The sequence below is a fragment of the Pezoporus wallicus genome, unplaced genomic scaffold (genome assembly GCF_028554395.1).
Source record: "Pezoporus wallicus isolate ANWC-B61680 ecotype Strahan unplaced genomic scaffold, APGP_CSIRO_Pwel_v1 contig_2871, whole genome shotgun sequence".
Taxonomy (NCBI): domain Eukaryota; kingdom Metazoa; phylum Chordata; class Aves; order Psittaciformes; family Psittacidae; genus Pezoporus; species Pezoporus wallicus.
The window spans coordinates 668,494-687,695 of NW_026640775.1; the positions used below are offsets into that span (position 1 = coordinate 668,494).

General features: G+C 49.1%; 1 protein-coding gene across 3 annotated transcripts; it reads left to right on the forward strand.

The window, feature by feature from the left end:
* Nucleotides 1–2,275: 2,275 nt before the first annotated feature.
* Nucleotides 2,276–18,388, forward strand: TMPRSS6 (transmembrane serine protease 6). Of its 3 annotated transcripts, XM_057420649.1 has the most exons (17): nucleotides 2,277–2,455; nucleotides 2,631–2,773; nucleotides 2,968–3,035; nucleotides 4,205–4,389; nucleotides 7,125–7,166; nucleotides 8,119–8,323; nucleotides 8,667–8,803; nucleotides 9,351–9,463; nucleotides 9,820–9,929; nucleotides 10,931–11,076; nucleotides 11,932–12,030; nucleotides 14,014–14,127; nucleotides 14,369–14,485; nucleotides 15,216–15,384; nucleotides 16,487–16,758; nucleotides 17,365–17,501; nucleotides 18,000–18,388. In XM_057420649.1, the coding sequence occupies exons 1-17, from the start codon at nucleotides 2,308–2,310 to the stop codon at nucleotides 18,156–18,158; spliced, it is 2,364 nt and encodes a 787-aa protein (XP_057276632.1). In that variant the 5' UTR covers nucleotides 2,277–2,307; the 3' UTR covers nucleotides 18,159–18,388. The 3 variants fall into 3 exon arrangements, with proteins under 3 accessions (XP_057276633.1, XP_057276632.1, XP_057276634.1); XM_057420650.1 differs by lacking the exon at nucleotides 17,365–17,501 and having other exon boundaries at nucleotides 2,276–2,455; nucleotides 18,000–18,132; XM_057420651.1 differs by lacking the exons at nucleotides 2,277–2,455; nucleotides 2,968–3,035 and having other exon boundaries at nucleotides 2,773–2,816.
* The last annotated feature ends 814 nt before the right edge of the window (nucleotides 18,389–19,202 follow it).

Below are 19,202 nucleotides of genomic sequence, written 5' to 3' on the forward strand. Positions count from 1 at the left end.
CTTTTTTGGAAAACAAAGGGGCATGTACAGGGCTGCAGGGCTGTAAGTAGAAGGTGGTGCGCGTAAGGTAGGTGAGGAGGACCTGGGGCTAGAGGAAAGCAGCTGCTGCAGGGAGCATTGAGTGGCTGTGCAACGGAGTGCAGGGAACCCAGTGTCTGGAGAGTGGCCATCAAGAAGAGCAAGAAGACAAGACGTAGGCAGGTTGGGACTGAGAGACACCGTGCTTTGCTTTCATCTGCATGACCACTGTGGTAACCAGACCCACTGTCTACTGTCATCTTCCCTCCTTCAAGCAATCTACACCTGCCAGCCAGCATCTGCTCCATCCCTGTGCTGGGGAGCACACACCCTGTGCTTTGTCTCTCCCTCCAATGGGACCAAGGAGGGTAGCTAAGAAATACAGCTGTTGCTCAGCAGCTCCTTCTCCCACAAGGAAGACAACGTAACCTATCTGCACCAGCCTCCTGGTTGTTCTCTGCACGGCTGGAGGTGCTTCTACCCTGACTTATTCCAGGCTCAGCCTGCAGATCTTATCCCTGCACAAGCCTCCAAAACCTCCATTTCAGAGAAGAAAAACCCCATTGTACGGGGTGCACTGACACATCGCAGCAGGACAGCGCAGGACAAAGGTCGAGCTGAAGGGATATGGCACCACATTATTGATCGCTGAGACAACCTTGAGCTTGGGTAAATAAATGTCCTCCTCTCTCCCCCCTCTCCATGCATGTGTGAGCTGGCTTGCATAGGGGGTGTGGGCCAAGCCTCACAGATGGCAACAGGCTTCAAAGGTAGGTCTGCAGCTCCAGGGGAAACCCCAGTGCCTACCATCAAACCTTCTAAGAAAGAGACTCTGCTGCTGCTGCTTCCTGCCTTCCTGCCCCTGCCCCTGCCCCTCTGTCTGCGGTTCTTTGCTTGTACCTGCTGTTTCTGAAGGGATGCTGTGATAGCAGAGAAGTGCCTTTGCTCTGCTGGACCGCCCAACTTTGTTCACTGGCAAAGAGATGCTCCCCAGGGGTTGCATAGAGGGGTGACCCATGAGAAGCAAGGGAGGGCAATCTCTGCTGGACCTGTTTGTACCATGTGCCTCTCTAGAAGGGTGTATTAGAGCAGTAGATATGTGGCTGATTGTCCAAGTGCTGATGTTCACCAAGCTGGGTTTAATGTTTTGAAGTGAGCTACCTGATGCTTGCTTTCTGCAAGTGTGTTTTCATGTTGCAAGGCAGCCTGGAGGGCTTGGGACTCTGTAACTGGGAAAAGCAAGGAGACTGAGGAGCCCACTCACCCCTATCTTTGGAATGATTTGTATCACCCATGCAGGCTAAAACGTGCATGAGGCAAACCACCTCTTCCGACATATGCAGCAAGTCCATCCCATTCACTCATACACACCATTGGGCACAAAGGGGACTCTCAGACATGTAGACAGGGCACAGGCATTTCCCAAAATCTCTGTACCCTCCCACCTGGATGCTTCACACCCCTTTGCTCTGCAGACACAGAAACACAGAAAGCGTTTGTGGGCAGCCATGCACTCAGTGATGGCAGAGGAATGGAGAAGGAAGTTGGGTCAGACAACCAAGATCAATGTGGCTCCCTTCATCAATGGCATTTAGTCTGATGCAGTCAGAAGGGGAGTGGTGGAGAGGAAGCAAAAAAGCATCCTGGGGGAGACAAGGGGCAAAGGAAGACAGAAGATGTGCCCTGGCACAAGCAGAGGGTGGTAGGGGGCTGAGTGTTACTCAGGTTATCTCTCCTCACTAGCTAAACTAGCATGGCCTTAGCCCTGGGGAACACAGTCTGGTGGGAATGGTAAGGCTTGCATACTTTTAGAGACAGAGAGCAAAATGGAACAGCAGGCAAAGTGCAACTTCTGCCTCCCAGGCTGTGGCTGTTCTGTGCAACTTCTGCGGGCATCTGAGATCATAGATTTTCTATTGTAGTGATTTCTAGGTCAATAAAATACCAGTTTAAAACTATTCCCAGCCTGGGAGGACAACACTTGTGTCTCTGGAGAAATTCATTATTGCACTCATTTGTGGTTTTGGCAGAAGCAGACCCCAGGGAATGCCTTTGAAAATTAAGAAATTACCAGGAGGCATAGACAGGACAATGGCCTGGAAGCCTGTCTCCCATGGAATTAGGAGTTCTACTCACGTTTGCGCTGAGCAATGTCTTTGATGGCTGGCACACAGATCTCTTGGGGCTATAGAGAGGAGCACAGAAATGGCAGAGCACCTCTAGAGACAGATGTGAAGGGAAGCAGAAAACTCATCCTGACCATGGAATGCTGTGTCACTAGATGCCCCGATGGAGGCCGGAGAACAAGAGGAAGATGCTAACTCCTTCTCAAAGGACAAGTGTGAGACTAACTCACGTGACTGCCTCCGCTACGTGCCCATTGGGATAACCTTTCTTCTGCTGGCTGGAGCTGCTGCAGCAACCTGGTATTTCCTAGGTAAAAATCCAACACGTTTTGTTCCCACACACAAGGTGGATGGGCTGTAGTCAACTCAATGCCCACCCCAAAATGTGTTAGTGACTCTGGGTGATCTTTACAGACTTATACACATGGGTAAACCCCTCTCTCTCACGTATCAGCAGAGTAATCCAGTAGTGTCTTCTGTTGACAGACTACAGACCATGGCACCTGGAACCGGCTATCCTGCAGTATTACTGTGGCAGCCTCCAGGTCATCAATCGCCAGTACTCCCCGGACCTTGGGCAGGTGGAGTCCAGAGCCTTCTGGTTGGAGTCAGCTAAGCTCCAGAAGATGGTGAGGCCAATTTCATGACCAGAGCTGGCCCTGAGGCAGTTCAGTGCATAGAAGGAGGAAGGGGTCAGGTACCCTCATCCAAGTGACAAACTTGGTGGGTCTCTACAGCAAGAGGGATGGAACATAGGGTTGGCCATAGGTCCTTTGCCACTGTAACATTGCACAATAGTTATCAGACGACATTCTCATTACAGCTGAAGGAACTGATTCGTGCCACAGAGCTGGGTCGATATTACAACTCGAGCACAGTGTATGCCTTTGGGTGAGTAGCACCCACAGCATATTTGCTTGTTCGTGTGTGAAAGCTTCCAGTCAATTCTACTCCGGTTTCATCAAAATCTGACCGTGACAAACTGCTGCAGTCCCTACCATGGGCTGTAGGCTAGGCTGGGCAGCCCAGATCCAGAATGATTCCAGCATGACAGAGCTGGGGATGTTTTGATGTTTATGTTCATCCGAGGTCATAATGAAAAGCCAAAACTGAGGAATTTTTCAGAGAAGCAGAAGTTAGAGAGAGGGGAAAAAAAAAAAAGGGCTTGGCATTCTCAGAATCTAAGCAGATGGAAATTAACTTTCTAATTCAAGAAAGTCATTTTATGGCCTGATTCTAGGCACCAGAAGGGAGAGGCCAGAATGCACCATGGAAAAGGCATTCCAGCCAAGAAACACGGTCCATGTGAGAATAGGGTAACAGTGGAATTGGACAGATGTGATACTGCAGCTTTGTAGATCAAGAAAGCAGGAATAACTTCCGAACTGACATATATATTGCTTTTGATTTTTTCCATGGAAAACTACTTCCCTGAATACGTCCTTCAGCTAAGGAAAATTGCAATTTTAACAAAGCTCCATTTTCAACTGAGGAAAACAAAGTTTCACTCTCAATTCTTCCTCTAGCCTTTTACTGAACAAAGGTTTGCTCAATTTTCTCTGCCAGCTGGTTGAACAGAGCTTTCCCAGTCATAGTCTCCTGCAGCTTGAGCCTGCCCAGCATTAATGGCTTGTGGTAAGGTACTGAGTCATAAATCATCCACTTGTCACCACTGGGACGTGACACAATCGAGTCTTGAGTACTTCTTTTCAGTGCCTGGTCAGTAGTAACCAAAGGTCATTTCTGCCTGAAATGAGACCAGTCATTAGAAGAGTCTTGATTAATTATCACATTAATTTGACCACCTACGGTCACCACTAAAGCCAGATGGCATAAAATGGCTTCCTCCCCCAAACGACTGAGCATTAACTAGCACCATAGACGCAGCAGGTCTCCCATCCCACAGAGTGGTTCCTCTGGATTGCAGCAGTGATCTGGAAGGTCAACATTGATAGGTCTGATTTGTGGAAAAACAGCAGGGGCTTAATCTCTGGGGTTTTCCTCTCCAGTGATTCTGAAGAGGAAGACAAAGGATATTTAACATGCTATTTCTCTGTTAGGGAGGGAGCTCTGACCTTCTTCTTCTGGTTTGCCCTCCAAATCCCTGAGAGTCAGCAGCAGGAGATGACTGCCGAGAGGGTAAACACAGTGCTCCACCAGGAGCTCTCCACCAGCTTCAACAGCTCGGGCAGCCTGTCCTACCAGACAGAGTACACGGTCAACCCCGACTCACTGGTTCTGCTGGGTAAGTACCAGCTGCTCAGCTGTGGCCTGAGCAGTCAGAAATGCTCCAAGATTTTATAAGGTGCCGAAAGGAGGTTAGGAGAACAGGCCAGAGGCCACTATTGAAGGGAATAAGGGAAATGTGAAGAGAATAGGGAAGAAGTGAGGATCAGAAGATAGAATTACACATGTTTCTTCCTGATAGAGAACTGAACTTTGATTAAAAAAACCTCAAAACCCTAAAACATTCTTCCTTTGAAGGATTAAAGATTATTAGAGATACAGCTGACCATGACCAGTTAGGCAACTTTTTCTTCTCCCCTCAGCTTTGACTTCTCTGGAGTAAGATCTTACACAGATCACGACTTTGATCAGCTCAGCTCAAAAATAGCAAGCAATTAGGTTTCCTGCTTCCCTTTGGGAGATTATTTCAGGCTATTGATTGAGAGAAGAACAAAGGCAACATACCTGAGTCACCACTTGTTTTCCTCCGAGACACAGCATTGTTGCCACTTCATTTCTTGACATATAATATTAAGGATTGTTTCTTTTTGCCCACAGTGAAGATCAAAGCCTCTTTAAAAAGCTACCCTTACAGAAGTTCTTTAAAATAAGTGTTAAATAAAGGACTAGGGATGTGTCTATATTCAAGGCATCCAAACCCAATGGAATTTGCATTTGGTCTTTCTAATGAGACTTAACTTCTCAGCTTTATCTGATTTCTCTTAGAAAGCCCCAAACCTCACAGGTTTTAAAATACATTGGTTTTCTTTTCTCCTCTTGGGACTCTCATTTCCAAGTTTCTTCTTCATTTCCAATTTTTTTTCCCTATACATTTTATCTCATATTTTTCTAAGGTGAAACTTATTTTAAATACCCCACTCTCATTTTCTGTAACTTTTCCCTCCATATCTCAATTGTTTTATACTGGGAGCAATTTTTTTGGTGTCCCCAAAGAAAATTTTATTTCCTCAAAATGACTTTAACTCCCTCATCCAGAGCATCATGTCAAGATCTTATTCTGGAGACACATTAGCATCTCGTGAGGGCATGTCCATCACAGTTACCATTAGTCACTTATTTCTACTTATTTTTTGTTTCTAGCATACCAGACCTTAAGCTCAACTGATTTAAATTAACTTTCTTTAGAAAAGTATCATAAGATATTATGTTAAATGCTTCCAAGTCAGCCCATCTAGCATTTTCCCTTTCTACACACTTCATAATGTAACTAATAAACAAAGAAAAATGATGGTGCCATTTTTTAAGCTGTTCCCATTTCCATCTTATTTGCATCTGTTTCACTGTTTTATACATTCCAGCAGGCCACGCTTCTTTCTGTTTTGGTATTTACACACCAGTTGTAGCTTCTCCAGCTCCTTCTGCTTTCTCTAGTCCTTTCCACCACCCTCTCAGAAGCACAGTCTAGCAACTAAGGCAAAACCCAGAAACTTCTTTTACTGCTGGGCCAGGGTGACCTCAAGCCAGTGACTTAACCTCTGGTTTCATTTGCTCTGAAAAACTGGAGTGAAAAAAAAGCTAGCTAATAGCAAGTCATTAGCACTTCATTGCTTTCTGACAGACTCATTTGCTGACCTGCTTTAATGTTAAGACACAGAGCTGCAAACCATTGACTAGCACAGGAACCTTTGCAATGTTTCATTTTTACTAACACCTCCACTCGCCCCAGCACGCTGTCTTCCCCTTTCTCCCAAAGAGTTTCAGGACTACCTTCTCCTTATAGGGACTCCTTATTACCTTCAGATGGAGAGTACTTAATATCAGTTCAGTCTACGTCCTTCCCTACAGCACATGCATTTCTCTAGGAGCCTGCCTTATGCCGGCAGGATCGTCTTTTCCAACACATCTGTTTTTGCTATGACAAATCTGCTTAGCTCTCCCCACAGAATTGCAAGATCTGCTTAGGAACTACAAAAGACCAAAGCCCTGACCTAGGCAAAACCCCAACAGCAATTCTCACACCCAACTGACCTCATGGTGCCTTTTATTTTGGCAATTATTCTCAGTAGCACCTGATCTCTGGTGGCTCCCAGTTCAGCTGGAAGGCTGGAGCAAAGCCCAGCTCTCCTTAAAATGTTGTCCACCCTGTGACTTTGTTTCATATTGATTTGTAGTCCTTGCTGGTGGCTTTCTCTGCATCCCCCTTCTCCAGAGGTGTGTTCTGTAAGGATGTTGAGTAGGTCATCAACCGGTGGTCATCAAATGAGACCTCCTTCCCCACCCTCAGTAACTCACACAATTTTTAGTGAGGGTTATTTAAACTAGGAGAGCAGGGGAGGGGAGGGGAGGGAAGATGGTGAAGGTTCTGGGAAGTGGGGTTGTTCCCTGTGGTGTGGTTGGCGGAGGAGTAGGGTGGCTCCCTGAAGCAATGCCCAGGCCATGCTTCCCCATGATTCTGGGCAGAGGAAGAGGTCCTGGAACAGCACAGAAAAATGGGCAAGGAAAAATGGTAGAGAAGCCCATGGTAGACTGGAAAGTATGGACTTGGGCTGTTGGGTTTGGGGCAGAGGCCAGAGAGATTTCTCAAGAGAGACAGGGACAGCATGACTGAAACGGCATGACTGAAACAAGTTCCTGCGAGCAGATGGAGAAGTACCTGGAGGATGGCTCATACTGAAGTTGTGAGCAAGCCATTTACACAGGAAGGAAGGGAGTCATCACCTGCCATGCTAGTATTCAGATGCTACCAGATTTATCTTTTTGTTTATCTTCCTTTATATATTTTCTTTCTAACAGAATCCAGTGTGAAAGACATAGTAGTGCTGAAATCCACTCTGGGTAGGCTATCTTTTCCTTTCCTTTTGAGTTTGTGATTTTATGGGAGGGATTTTTATAGGGCACAGAAAGCTTCTTTGCTTCTGGAGTTGTAAATCCTGGGAAAGGGAGATGAGAACAGTAGCAAGGGAGCACCAATGCTGCTGCTTGGTCAGATCCAAACTACGTAAAGCAGCTACATGCTGGGTGGCTTTGAGCATCTTGACACCTCTGCCCCAGTAGCACACAACTGTGCAAAGATACCAGCTCCCAGGTGCAGCGCAGCCACCTTAGTCTTGCCCTAATGAATCCCATCAGATTGCATGGTGTACTGGTACGACAGAGCTAATCCCAGGCCCCGTGGAATTCTGCTGAGTGGGGATTCTCCTGCGTGGCTCTGCACTGGATGTGTTGTCAGTCATTTAGGGGTCTCTTGCTTTAGCAATGTTTGAAGATGCTTTTATTAATTTCAGGTAGTGTTGTAAGTGCTGTGGCTGGGAGCTTGCATCAGATATACTGTTAGAAACTCATTTTTAAGCTGACTTCTATTCAAAAATCTTAATATGGAAGCCTGGTGAAACTTGGAAACCAGGTGAGAGGGTTGTAAAGCAGTGGAGAATATGGGGGTGAGAGGAGAAAGAGGGGAAGAACAAAATAGAGCTATTAGAAGATAACTGCTCTGTGCTGATATTTAAAGCCTGTGGTAGTACTAGCTTAACCAAGGAAGAGGGGTCAGTTTTTACAGAGAGAAACTGGGGCAACAGTAAAAAGGGACCATTGCCATCACAACATATGTAAAAGTAAACTGAGATCACCGGGATGAGTCAGCCTTACCCTGAAATAGGGCTCACTTACATTGATTTCCCAAGAGACAATACCGTATATTAATTTCCGTTACAACCACCACTAAGCCCTGCTTTGCTTCCACTTACATCACCTCGCGGTTTCAATCCCTCTGTCTTTCCTCTGGATTCAGGTTGCTACAGGTACAGCTATGTCCAAGAGGATGACGTCCTAAGGCTGGAGGGCCCTGACTACCTGGCCTCCAGTTGTCTTTGGCACCTCCATAGCCTCAAGGGCTACATGATCAAGCTGCACCTGGAGTGGACTCTGACGGACTGCAGGGACCGCCTGGCTATGTACAACGCAGCCGGGCCCCTGGAGAAACACCTCATCACCTCGTAGGTAGCTCCTGAGCAGGGCAAGCACAGTGGGGAAGCCGGGCAGGATGGCGCGACACACCACAGCAGGGGAAGGTGTTAGACTGCATCAGAGGAAATTCTCTTTGATGCAGAACCTGTGTCTTGCTGATGAGCCAAAGTCACTGATGTGGGATATCACAGAGCCTGCCATGCAGTCTGAGAGACTACAACAGCACCAGCTGTCTCTCTGCTGGCCTGTTGTTTGACTCAAGTGCCTCACAGCAGGCATGTGCTGCAGATAACACAGACATCTATTGTCTCTTTCTCATTCTTCTTGTTTGTCGCTTGCTTCACTCCTAACCTTTTACCTCTTTCCCCTGAGGATCTATGGCTGCAGCCGGCAGGAGCCCATTGTGGAAGTCCTTTCATCTGGCCCTGTCATGTCCATCGTGTGGAAGAAAGCCATGTACAGCTACTATGACCCTTTCATCCTCTCAGCGCAGGCAGTGCCCCTCAAAGGTGAGGAAGGCTGGAGGAGAGAGGCCATAGACATAGAAAGGACACAGGTTAATTCCTGCATCACAGCTCCTAGAGGTGCTCCATCCTCGTTAGGGTCAAAACTCACTCTATATTGCAAGGGTAAAACTGGTCAGTAAAAAGGTTAGATGTTATTCCCTCACCTGTACTCACACATTCACATCTGGCTCAAGTCTTTACAGCCTAAGGTCTGGCAAGCAGAGCCCAAGTGATTGTGTTACAAGAAGGCCAAGTTCTCGTGCATGGACAAACCAGATGTGGCCTGGACATCACGTCCACATGCACTTACAGATAAATATCAATTCAATATGAATCTAAAGCAGCAATTTACATCGCCATTACCCTCTCCGGACAGGAGAAGGAGGCTAGAAGTCTTGCCAGGTAGAAATGGCCCCTTGCAGGGGGACTGAAGTGGAAGATCCCAGCCACCTCTAGCATTAAGCCTTAGAGCCCTTTTTCTCCTACAGTGGGATGAGTATATGGCATTCCCAGGCTGAGGTAGCAGGGCTTTGAATGTCTGTATTTACAGCCTGTGAAGTGAACATAACCCTGCGGGAGAGCCTGGAGCTGCAGGGGAAGATCGGCACCCCACACTACCCCAGTTACTACTCACCCAACACACAGTGTACCTGGCACATGACGGTAAGAGCCAGCTCCCACAAGAGCATCCACCCCATCCCTGAAACCCATGCCCACATTCAGGGGGATAAGGGGTACAGCTGGTGCCCTCAGTCAGATCTCCATGAGAAGCAAGCAGAGGGTGGCACGCTGCCTAGCCTCCACATAATGCGTGTTTCTGAAGGGAAAGGAGTCTAATATTGGCAGAGCTACCCTGGGCTGCGGCACGGCCTCAGTTTAGAGGGTGCTCCCTTCTGGCCTGCAATGTGCGTATTGACAGCTTTCCCCTTCACATCTACCCTGCTCGTTTCTGTCCTATGGAGTGAGCTGCAGCACTCACAGGAGCCATCGACAACCTGCTCTGGACCCCTTGCCTGCAGGTCCCATCCCTCAACTATGGGGTCACCTTGTGGTTTGATGCCTACTCGCTCAGCAGACAGAAGCACGACCTGCCCTGTACCCAAGGCCAGTGGATAATTCAGAACAGAAGGTGTGTCTTGGGGTCCTCGTTTAATCCACCTGGGATTAAACCGGGATTAAACCTCTGGAGGGTCCCTGCTCACTTCAGCCACCAGGTCTGAGGAAGGACAGGCTATCGCCACACGCAGTGGCCGCTTTTCGTGCTGGTGCCTCTTGCTTTTCTAGTTCTTTTTCAGCCTCTCTTATTCACAGGCTCCCCAGTGAGCACATTTCTTGCAGAACTGCTTCAAGTTACGAGCCTGTCTTCTCTGACTTGCTGTTTGCATCAGGCTTTCTAGTTTTCTCCCATGTGTAACCTTGGTGTCCTCCCACATCAACTTGTGTTTGCAAATCTGCCTGTCACCACCTCTGCAATATTATCTGTGTGCCATTGCCTTCCACCCACCTCCGTACAGACCTTCTGCCTAGCTCCATATCCTCCTGCTTTGACTGCAGCTGCTTTCCACTGCAGGACTTCCCAAAATTAGCACCCATAGATAGATGGGGGCTCTGCCACCACCGAGAGCTGCTGCACTCCCATCTCCCCAAAGCAGGCTTGGAGATGGATGGACCCATGGCTTTTGTTTTTCTCCTGCATACTGCAAAATTGCCTCTTTTTCCCTCCAAAACTTCCCCCAGCCTGTCTCGTTAACTTCCTCTGCACTCCTGTGGGGGTAACTTCTTTTCCTCTCAGGTGTCTTTCCCAGAAGCAATGTTCACTTGCTTTAGGATTTCCACTTTTTCTCTCCCTGCCTTCCTCTCTTAAACTGTCAGCACCACAGTTACACTGACATGGCTTTTTCAGGAAGATAAATGCAAGGAATTAATTGCTTTCTGTGGTCTGAATTCAGCTCAGAAAGTGGGAAATGTCCAAAGACAGGGTTGCTCTGGACCCTGGATCTCACGCCATAATTGAAGGCATTTTCCCCATACCCAGCCTGTGAGGCCCCCTTCCCACCCCAGCCCCACTGAGCCCATTTGGCTGTCTTCTTCCTCTCTGCCCGAAGCACCCTGCTTGTGTTTGCTCCCCAGGTTGTGTGGTCTGCGGACCCTGCAAGCCTACGCTGAGCGGATCTCAGTCACATCCTCTGCTGATATCACCATCACCTTCACCTCACAGATCTCCTTAACTGGCCCCGGCGTACAGGCAGCTTACAGCCTTTACAACCAATCTGACCGTAAGTTCAGGCTCCTGCCTGCTCTTCAGTGGGATGGTGGCTACCAGCTCCCCCTGTGCACTTGGCTTGTGTTACAATAAACACCAGGCACATCCCATGAAACCTAGATGCCATCAGCACTTCATGCACGTGCTCACAAATGTGCACACACTCATCTCCCAGAGAGAAGAGGCATTTATGTGCAAAGCTGTTTCTGCACATTGTGGCCCTGCCTCATGCTGCAGAGCATCCATGTGCCAAAACCCAAGGTCAGAGAGTTGACTACAGCCTCACTCCAGTCCCCACATCATGGGCTGGCCTTGGGAATTCAGAGAGAGACCAGCTTGAAGTGGCTTTTATGTCAGCTATAAAAGCTCTTAGAGAGAGCTGTTTCCCGCTCACCTTGGAATCTGCGCAAGTGAGAGACAAATAAAACCACACATAAATACACATACGTATATATGCAAATGCACGCTCACAGTCTGTCTTTCCAAGGTTTCTCCATCTCCCTCCTAAAGGGTGCCTGTAACACATATCAGTGCCTGAATATGCACACCTGCAACATGTCTAACACAAACCAAGTTTTAATAACAACCCCAAAGGACCTGTTTCAGCTTTCCCACAGCATTCAGGAGTCAGAGGTACAGCACCCCAAGAGGGTGGTTGTCCTGGCTCTTGCCCGTTGGTACACCGGGAAGCAGGGACAGGGCCCTCCCTCTCCTGATGTATAGCATGGCTCTGTTTGCCCTTGTTCAGAGCAGATGATGTGACACACCTGTGGTCAGGGGATGTGCAGCCCCATTTTCAAGCCACAGTGCTCTGCTGCAAGGAAGTTTCCAGTCACTGAGGACTAACTACTCTCTGACGGTTTCACAGCCTGTCCCGGGGAGTTCCTGTGTTCTGTGAATGGTCTGTGTGTCCCAGCCTGTGACGGGATCAAGGACTGCCCCAATGGGCTGGATGAGAGAAACTGTGGTGAGTGATTTCTTCTCCCCGATGGTCCTTGCTCTCAGCAGGGCACAGCCCCTTGCTGCTGCAATGGCAGACAGAGATGGGAAGGATTCATTTAATCTAAGTATGCCCTTGTACCTCTCCTCCAGGAGCTTAAACCTCTGCATCCTTAAAAGCCTCAGCCCACTGCTGTATGGCCTCAGCCTGCTCAGGAAGGAGCAGCAACACCTCTTGCTCTTGGGTACAGCACAGTCGTCCTGGGAGAAATCCCTAGTGTCCGTGAACTAAGTGCTCCAAGCAGCCTGAGAGAAGTGGAGGCTGTCCCTCACCTTGTCCTTCTCACCCCCTCTTCCCCAGCCCCGACAATCAACCTCAGCCCTGGCTGACAGCCCCCTCTGCTGTTACAGAACTCAGCATCCCGCTTCCAGCCCTCCCATCCTGCCCACATCTCCCCCAGCCCACTCACTGCCCTGCTCTCTCCCCTTTCCCCCCTCAGCTACTAGATCTATACAGATCCTCACCCATATATTGCACCCCAGGTTGAGAGCATCTAAGTCCTCAATCAGCCATCAGTTCTTCACGCCAACAGCAGTTAGTAGTGATGCAGACACCATCCCTGGCATCCCAGGACTCTCACAAAGCCCCATTCTCATAGGAACAGCTATTCAGGCTCATGCATGGCACCTAATTCATCTATTCTCTCATCCCTGCTGTAAGTGGGGGGGTGCATCACACTGCTGCCACCACTTAGTTTTCATCAGCTGTCCCCTACAGCTGTTTTTCTCAGCTAGGAAGATCCCCGAACCACTGGAGACAGTGGCCAATTATGAAAGATTCAGAGGAAAGTATAGAAATGTCTAAAGTGAAAGGAAGGCGAAATCTTTCTCACTGAAGTTTTCATTCAGCGCTGGAAATCTGAGCGCTCTCACAGGATCACTGAGGCTGGATTTTATACTGTCTGTGGTCTTGCTGACAGCACACACTGTCCCATCATCTAGCTGTCAGGGCTTTCTTGCTTCCCTCATGCATATACACCCTTATGAATATCTAATCCTTTCTTGGATCTTGGCCCCGGGCATTTCTTGTGTCATTCAGTTCCAAGTTCAGACTAAGACTGAAGAAAAATGTATTTGTTTCTCAGTGTTTTCAAACATGCTTTCATATTTGAAAAAGAAAACAGAAACATCACAATTTCCTTCCTTTCTTACACTCCTGCCACTGTTGCATCTGTTTACTCACTCTATGTCTGTATTGAAATGTCCCTGTCTTTAAAATCAGTCTTCACGTTGTCTCAGATCTTCATGCACCTTTCATCATTGGAAGCCTCATGCTAATTACTGAAGAACTTATAGTCATTGCAATAAGAAAATGCCCTGGAGATACTGGCCCATCATGTTTTGTGTTGAACAGAGATGCACACCAACACTTGGCAAGTTCCTGATATAGAAATCTATAACCAGAAGTCAGACTCTGTGATAAGTGGGCACCTGAAGACCATCTGCATCCGTGCTGTTGGAGCTCGTGAGCATTGAGAACTGTTGTTCAGGACTCACCTACCAGAGACTGAGGGGAGCAGCTGGTCTGCAGGGAAAGGTGACCCATGAGCTGAGGGTGACAGCAAGGCAGGAGGAGCAGTGAGCTCACCATACAGGATGCAGTCATACAGAAACTGAACAAGGCGAGTGGACCAGGTCTGGTGGTGGCCACCTGGGGTCAACCAAGAGTCTAATGACTTCAAGGCAAGTCCATAGTGATGAGGCAGGTCTGAGGACAAGCCAAGAACTCAAGGAGAGTTAAGTCAGCACCAGCAAAATATAAGACAGGGCGCAGACATACCTACAACATAGATCAGGCAAAGACCACACAACTGCACTATACCAAAGCTGGTCTTAATCACACCTTATGTATGAGGCGGGGAAAGAGGTTGCAGAGCCTACTGGTGGATGTAGGACCCTAACCTTCTCTTGCATGGCTAATTCCTGGGTGCTTCCCTCCCTTCCCTTGCAGTGTGCCCTGCAAAGTTCCAGTGCCGTGAAGACAGCTCTTGCATCGAGTTCAGCAAGGTCTGCAACCTGCAGGTGGACTGTGCCAACGGGAGTGATGAGGAGCAGTGCAGTGAAGGTAGGGAGGGGACAAATACCTTCCGCTGTGCTCAGCCCAGGACTGTCAGTAATGTACTTCCCTCTTGTGAGGTAAAGGCACCAGGCACCTGATCATTATGTTTGCTCTGACTGTAGCTGACCAAGCTTGCTCAGGACATCCGCTGTCATCATTTACAGAGTTCCCCAAAGCTCTCTGTTGCCTTCCCCCCCCCAAAGGACTTTAGGCTGCGCCTACAACCTGCAGCCCTCTCTCTTTGCAGAGGTCCCCTGCAGTCCCTTCACCTACCGCTGTGAGGATGGGACCTGTGTGAAGAAACCCAACCCTGTGTGTGACACCACTGCAGATTGCAAGGACCTGTCCGATGAGAAGAGCTGTGGTGAGGAAATGCTCAGTCATACATGTGCCAGGCAGGTTTGGGGTGCCACAGAGCCTCCTTTTCCTCACCACCATCATCACCCAGCCTCCCTTTTTCCACTACCTTCTCCCTACCCCTGCCCCATGGCAACAGTGCCGGTTCTCCATCCTGCAGTGGAAGCAGCAAGGAGCCATCTCTGTGCCGAGCTGTGAGCAGGCGTTTTCCTCTTTGGACTGCTGCTCCCCATCTCCTTCAGGCAGAGGCAGCAGGCCAGATAGACGTGCCTCACATGCCAGGTCCTACCCACAGGCTGCCTGTTGGACCACGATGCTGGCTTATGTGAAGTAATGCCATCCTACAAGGCTCCAGCCAGGGAAATCACTCGTGACTGCATGGTCACTGGCGGGAAGAGAGTTTCTGTTTTCATTTCCCTGCTTGTTTTATGCAGGGCCTTGGTGGGAGGTGAAGGGGAATGACTGTGAGGGTTCCCCAGCAGCACAGCAGGTAGCACAGACATGGTGCTGCCCCAAAGACATCCCCAGGCTAAGGCTGTGCAGGCATCAATGGGGGCACATGCAGGGCAGAGTGCTCCTTAGACCTGTCCTGCACAGTACATAAAGCATCTGCTTGCTGGGCAAGGCAAGGCATTAAATGTCAAATAAGCAGGATTTAAGTCGGAAAGGAAGGGCAGGCACAGTATATCACGTTCCCTTCCTCCCCTGAAGTACCTGCTGCATCTGCTCTTCCTCAGACTGTGGGCTCCAAGCCCCTCTCAGCAGGATCGTGGGGGGTAAGAATTCCGTGGAAGGGGAATGGCCATGGCAGGCCAGCCTGCAAGTTCGGGGGCGCCACATCTGCGGGGGAACACTTGTTGCTGATCGCTGGGTGGTCTCAGCTGCGCACTGCTTCCAGGATGAGAGGTAAACGGAGAGGGGAGGGTGCTGGGAGAGAGAAGGGCCTGCACTGCTTTCCGTGCCATATGTGATGGGAGGATTATCATGGCTTGCAGCTGGAGAAAGGGGTATGGGTACACACACTAGTGTTTGGGTGTGCATCAGGGAAAAAGGGGCAGTGCTGGATTCACAGAGCAGCTTTGGGAGGGCAATGGTAGTGGAAGACACTTCACAGTTCTACCTTTGGTTTGGCTCTGGCTTGTCCCCATGCTATGACAACCATGGAGGCTTCAGCATGTGCTAGGATGGGTCCAGGATAGCATTACCTGTGGAGGATGCTGTTTGGGTCCCATGCTGTCACCTTCAGTATGGTGACACCAGTCTTGGTAGGCCTGGGGCTGTGCTGCAGTTGCACTTCTCACCTCGCCCTCCTCCTGCCATGCTCCTACCTGTGTCCTACAACCCTTCAAGGAAGCCCACCAGCACTGGGAGCAGGGCTTTCAAGTGGCCCATGCAGGCTGAATTGACCATTTTGGAGTGTCCCAATGCTAGATGGGGGGGAGCTAGCACAGCCCTGTTAGATAGCTGTACTGCTCTCTGTGTTATCACCTTGTTAGGCTGTTCCTGGCTTTCACCCCCGTTCCTGTAAAGGGCTGTCATGCCTTTTAATACCCTCACTCCTGCGCTGCTTTTCTCACTTTACTCCCTCTTAGAAACCTCTGAGAGCTTGCTCTCCTTCTCCATCTCTCCTTCTCCTTGCAGCTTTGCTTCACCCACTCAGCCCTTCCTCTCTTCTCTATCACAATGACTTGCACACGACCAGCCCCACTTGCTTGCCTAACCTATATACACATTTGAGCCTGCTTTGTGAAGGAAAATAAGCAAATGTCAAGTTTCCCATGTGAATGAGCACCTGCCCAAAGCTGGTCCCACCGTACAGGCATGCCAAGGCATCAAAAAATGTCCCACCTAGTTTCTTCATATCAGTAGCCAAATAAAAAAGAGGCCCCTCTGAGGAACAAGTTCATCCATATCAGATACTCCTTGAAAGACTGCAACAGAAGTAGCCAGGCTCTGCCCATCCTTCCCTGTCCCTGTGACAAGTTATCTTCTCTGCTGCATCCCACAGGCTGGCCTCTGCCTCCATCTGGACAGTTTACCTGGGGAAATACTTGCAAAATGCCACCAGCCACACCGAGGTGTCCTTCAAGGTGATCCGCCTCTTCCTCCACCCTTACTACGAGGAGGACAGCCATGATTACGATGTGGCCCTGCTCCAGCTGGACCATCCTGTCATCATCTCACCCTTAATCCAGCCCATCTGCTTGCCTGCTCCTTCTCACTTCTTTGAGCCTGGCCTTCACTGCTGGATCACTGGCTGGGGAGCCCTCAAGGAAGGCGGTAGGTGCAAGGTCTTTGCTGGTGGCCTGCTGTAGCAGAGCCAAGGCAGAAACATAGGTTCAGATGCGAGGTAGGCAGGATAGACTTCTGTTTACCCCAAAGCATTATGCCTCCTTCACCCCCTTTGATTTTGGGTCACAGGTTGGATAAAGCTACCTACTGAGTACCTTGAAATCCCATTCAGAGAGGACAGCATGACAGTGTGGTAATCTATATGGGGACAGCATGCGTTCTTTAATTCAAAGACTAGAATGGTCCTTCAGGAATTAGGGGTCTGTGTAGTGCCTATTCAGCCATGATCACAGCAGGGAGCAGCCCCAGCCTCTTAAGCCCAACCCCATGTTTATATAGACATTTGCTTACAGCAACGTTTTCCTCATGTCAAAGACCCTCGAACCTGCATCCCCTCGGCCACACCTGTACTATTAAATTCAATGGGAGCAGTGCAGTGCCCTGCTGTAAGTTAGACTGTGATGACAGTGAAAAGCAGAATAGAAATGGCAGCTTTCAGCATACAGTGGGATGGGCATGGGCTGAGGATCACAGTAAATGGTGGGAAGCTCCACCACTGCTCACCTGCACTATTTTTGGTGCTGTACCACTCAGGGCACATCAGTAATGTTCTGCAGAAGGTGGACGTGCAGCTCATCCAGCAGGACATCTGCAGCGAGGCCTATCACTACATGATTTCACCCAGGATGCTGTGTGCTGGGTACCACAAGGGCAACAAAGATGCCTGCCAGGTGACGGAGGAACTGTGGGATCAGGGTTGCCTACCGGAGGTGGGGTGTGTTCCAAGTCTCCCAGATGCACACCATAGCCTGAAATAAGGGTGAAAAGACTGTAAAATGCGTGACTATCCCAACATTTCCTCTGATCTAAGTGTCCAGCAATAGTTCTTGGGACACTTCTTCCCACCATCTTTGCCTTAGGCAGGATCCAATTGCACTTAAACTCCCCCTTTTCTTATTTCAGCCCATTCTCCACTCTTTACCTCACACTTCCAGGTCATGTGTTTACATCAGTCTTTTACCCCTCAGCCTCTGTAGCTCTTGTCACGCACATTAGCCTGTGTGTTCCTTCATTATTATCAATTGCAAGGAATTCCTCTGTCTCCCATTCCTCCAGGTATCCCGTTAAATTCCACCAGCTTCCTTCCTCTCCATATGTTTGGAAATGCCACACAGAGCAGCAAGAAACAATGGATCACCATTACCCCATTTTCTTTTCCATTTCTCTAGGGTGATTCTGGAGGTCCGCTGGCCTGCAAGGAACCCAGTGGCAGGTGGTTTCTGGCTGGTTTGGTCAGCTGGGGAATGGGATGCGCACGTCCAAATCACTATGGAGTCTACACCAGGATCACCCAAGTGCTGGCCTGGTTGAACCAAACCATGAGCTGAGAAAAGTGCATCTCTGCCTTCTCGCCATGAGACCTACACCCACATTGCACTCATTCCTGATCTTGCTCACTTGCCTCTCAGAGAAGGAGAGTTTCTATGTAGGATGTTGTCAGACCCAGGACGGTGCCATGGGAGTTGTGGAGAAAACCAGGCAAACCTTCTTCCCTCTTAGTGCTTCCCAGGGAGCATCCCAAGGTGTTTTTAGGCCATCCATCCAAAAGGGGGGGGGGGGGGGCTGTGCATGTGACACAACACACAGCAGCAGTCCAAGTTGATGGAATAAGGGGAGTTGAACTTTCCATGAACCATGTGATCCAGCTGCAATCTTATGCTGGAACATTTGCTGAAAGAAAAATGTGACTGATGTAGTTAGAGATTCCAGTAACTGTGAAATCAATCTGCCTCCCTCTTCCTTCCTGCTGCTCATCCTTCTTCCCCCTTACCCTCCCATCACTCCTCCTCTTCCATCTCCCTAATTGCTTCTTTTCTTAGCCTGCGCGTGCTGCTCAGTGTGCTGCTCAGCTCAACCAGGCAGCTCTTCACATCTCGCTGACTCCCAGGCATGAGTCCAGCGTCACACCCCCAGGCACGTGTCCTGCCTCCCTGCTGGAGCAGCACCCAGCCTCTGCTGCTGCGCTTTCCCCAGGGAAATGCCCATCAGAGCAGCCTCCCATCCCCTTCCCCTTCTAAATACATTTAATGTGAGGGTGCCTCAACTGCTTCCATCTCCTAACTCAAGAGAATCCAGGAAGTGAAGGAGAAGGCTTCAGTGCTGAAACAGTAACTGCTATGGGTTTGATTTTTTTTACCAAAGATATATATATGTGTGTGTATATTTACAATGGGCCACTCTCTGAAATTAGAAATAAAAATAATTCGAGGGTTTTTTTTGCTCTAGTTTGCATTACCATATTAAAAATCATCTTGGGGTTAGTATCTTTTTGACCAAACTCCAATCCCGGCACTGAGAACTGGCAAAAATTTCCACACCCTTATGCTCCCTTCTCAGCTGTCCCCCAGGCACAGTGGGATCTAGCTAGAGAG

Coding starts and splice junctions, on each gene's coding strand:
- TMPRSS6 (XM_057420649.1), top strand. CDS start 2,308: ATGGAGGCCGGAGAACAAGAGGAAGATGCTAACTCCTTCTCAAAGGAC. Junction 2,456..2,630: donor AGCAACCTGGTATTTCCTAG/GTAAAAATCCAA, acceptor TTCTGTTGACAG/ACTACAGACCATGGCACCTG. Junction 15,385..16,486: donor CACTGCTTCCAGGATGAGAG/GTAAACGGAGAG, acceptor TGCATCCCACAG/GCTGGCCTCTGCCTCCATCT.